This window comes from Lactuca virosa, chromosome 8, assembly GCF_052849685.1.
Source record: "Lactuca virosa cultivar CGN04683 chromosome 8, Lactuca_virosa_CGN04683_v6, whole genome shotgun sequence".
Taxonomy (NCBI): Eukaryota; Viridiplantae; Streptophyta; class Magnoliopsida; order Asterales; family Asteraceae; genus Lactuca; species Lactuca virosa.
Genome location: NC_136433.1, coordinates 207,541,985 through 207,544,643, shown reverse-complemented (window position 1 = coordinate 207,544,643; position 2,659 = coordinate 207,541,985). Strand labels below are relative to the sequence as shown.

General features: G+C 37.4%; 1 protein-coding gene across 1 annotated transcript; it reads right to left on the bottom strand.

Moving 5' to 3' along the window:
- Window positions 1–245: 245 nt before the first annotated feature.
- LOC145131212 (uncharacterized) lies at window positions 246–2,428 on the bottom strand. The gene is made up of 4 exons (XM_079065936.1): window positions 2,117–2,428; window positions 1,200–1,634; window positions 652–998; window positions 246–591 (listed from the first exon to the last, which is right to left on the bottom strand). Exons 1-4 carry the CDS (start codon window positions 2,426–2,428, stop codon window positions 246–248), a joined length of 1,440 nt encoding a protein of 479 aa, XP_078922062.1.
- Between the last annotated feature and the right edge of the window lie 231 nt (window positions 2,429–2,659).

Below are 2,659 nucleotides of genomic sequence, written 5' to 3'. Positions count from 1 at the left end.
CATTTTTCATTGACCCCTCCTGCTCCTTCACCATCTTCATTGACACCTCCTGCTGCTTCACCATTTTCATTGACACATGTTTTCCTTTTTTTCACATTTAGTTTGGGCCTCCTACCAACTTCAGGTTTTTGCACTTAAGGTCTTTCAGCTTAAGGACATGTAACCTTGTTATGCCCTACTTTTTTACACACACTGCATGATATTTTTTTCCCTGCCTTAGACACAGTGTTCCTTGGGAGCTTTTCTCATGCATCTCTTCTTTTGTTAACCTTTGGTCTACCTGGAATTCTTCTCTTCATTGGTGGAAGAGGTGGTATGAAGTCAGTAGGTGGCCACATATTGCTACCATTCATCCCCTGAATTAGATACTTATAAGTGTTCTTGTAGACTGCTCCATAGAACATTGTATCCATATAACCACCAACATCTCTATTCAGAAAGGATATATTTGCAACTGAATGCATACATCCATACCTATTAAGTTGCCACACTCTACAAGTACAAGTCTTCTTGTCCAGGTCAACAACATAGGACTCAACCATGTTTCTTGTTTTAAATTGGTTTAGACCACTTGGTAAAACCTGCCAACAACTATTGCAGACATAACATAAGTAACTATAAACAATTATGAGTGTAAAGATTAGAAAGTACCTTTGAGCTCTTTTTAATTGATTCAGTAGGAGTGTAATTGGTGGGCAAGGCTTGTAATCAGGCCATGAACAACCTTTCATTTTTATATTGTATATTCTCTCCATAACATACAATCTAATCTCCTCTAACATGGTGATGATTTGATTTTTCCTAGCATCCCTGATGACACTGTTGAAGCTCTCAGATAATCCATTCTCCACTGCATCACACATCCTTCCCTCTTGAAAAAATGCTTTACTCCAAGATTTAGGGTTTGTTTCCATAAGATACGCAAAGGTTGTAGGGTTAAGCACTTCAATCTCCTTCATGGCAGCATTAAATAAAGGCTCAGTGGATGCCTTGCTTGCCTTCCAAAACATGGTTTTATAGTACACACTACTGAATCTTTTACTAAAGTTGGCAACAATATGCATTGCACACTACATATGTTCAGCAGTAGGCGGTACTTCCTTGACAGCCTCTAACAGTCCATGTACAACAATGGTAACATGTTAGATAAAAGGAAACCACCAAGTACAACATTAAAAATTAGGAAGTAAACAACTTACCTTATGTTGATCCGACATTAATGTTATACCAAAACCATTATCCAGTTGAAGGTCATCTCTAAGGTTTTCCAAAAACCATTTCCAATTTTCTTTGTTCTCTACACAGACAACTGCCCATGCAATTGGGAATATGTGATTATTGGCATCTCTTCCTAAAACACATATTAGCTCTCCAATACATAACCCCTTTAAGAAACATCCATCTAAATTTATAACCCTTTTGTAGATCCCTCTCCATCCTTGCTTTAGCCTATCAAAACACAAGTAAAACTTGCTAAAATAATTCTTACTATCTGGCATAGAATTGATATCCATTTTGACTATTGATTGTGGATTTGATCTTATAATCTCCTCACCATATGACCACAACTTTGCATAGTGCTCCACGAGTGTTCCTTCAATCAGTTCAATTGCATACTTCTTTGCTCTTCTACACTGTCACATACTCACATCTATACCAAATTTCCCTTTAACCTCATCCCTAAGTAGCCTGACAATAACCTTTTTTTTTATGTAAGAATTGTGTTGTGTAATGAGTACCTATCCATGAATAGTTCACAATTGAACCTAACTTGAAATTTCTTGCACAGTTATGCTCATTTATGAGACTCTTAATCTGGAAAGACTTTTCCTCACTCATCCAAGAAGCCCACATCCTAAACTTGCACTGCCTAGAACAACATTTCACTAATAGTCTCCTACTATCATTTTTTTGTAACATAACAGATAACCATTTTCTACAGCATAGTTACACATCATATGTTTCAGTTGTTTAGGACTCACAAATCTCATACCTAATACATATTTCTGCTTTTTACAATGAACATTCTCATTGTAAATAGCGTGGTCGGTAGATATTACATCATCCTCTTATGGTGGATCATATGTGTCTTCAGGAGGTGGACTGTGGGGGTGACTTGCTCCTTTGGGCACAACTTACTCAGAAACTTATCATCTTTTGTCTTGTTAATAGGAATGCACTCATCAGGTTCAGTTTCCACTTCCATGTGAATGCCATCATCTTGCTCACCTTGCAAATCCTCTGTTGCACATTGGATATCATACCTACCACCATGTAAATCCTGCATGTCGATTCCATCATCCATATCCATATGACTGTGCACTTCTTCATGATCTTCATTTGCACCAGATAAATGGTCTAAAGAAATGCAAACTTCTGCTTGCTCTTCAAGAACCCATTGATGTATATTAACACCAAGATGGTCCATATATATACATCAAGTACATAATCAGAAGCATACCCTACTTCGATTAGTTCCATGTAATCCATGTCGGTCGCGATTATCCTTAATCCATCAGGAAAATCATTATCGGTCATGCAAAAGTACACATTCACACATCTCTCAACAACGGATCTTTCAAGGAACGCCAAAAATTCGTTCTTGTCCATTCCATAAAAATCAACATCATCAAACCTTTGCTCTGCTCCATCTGAGTAA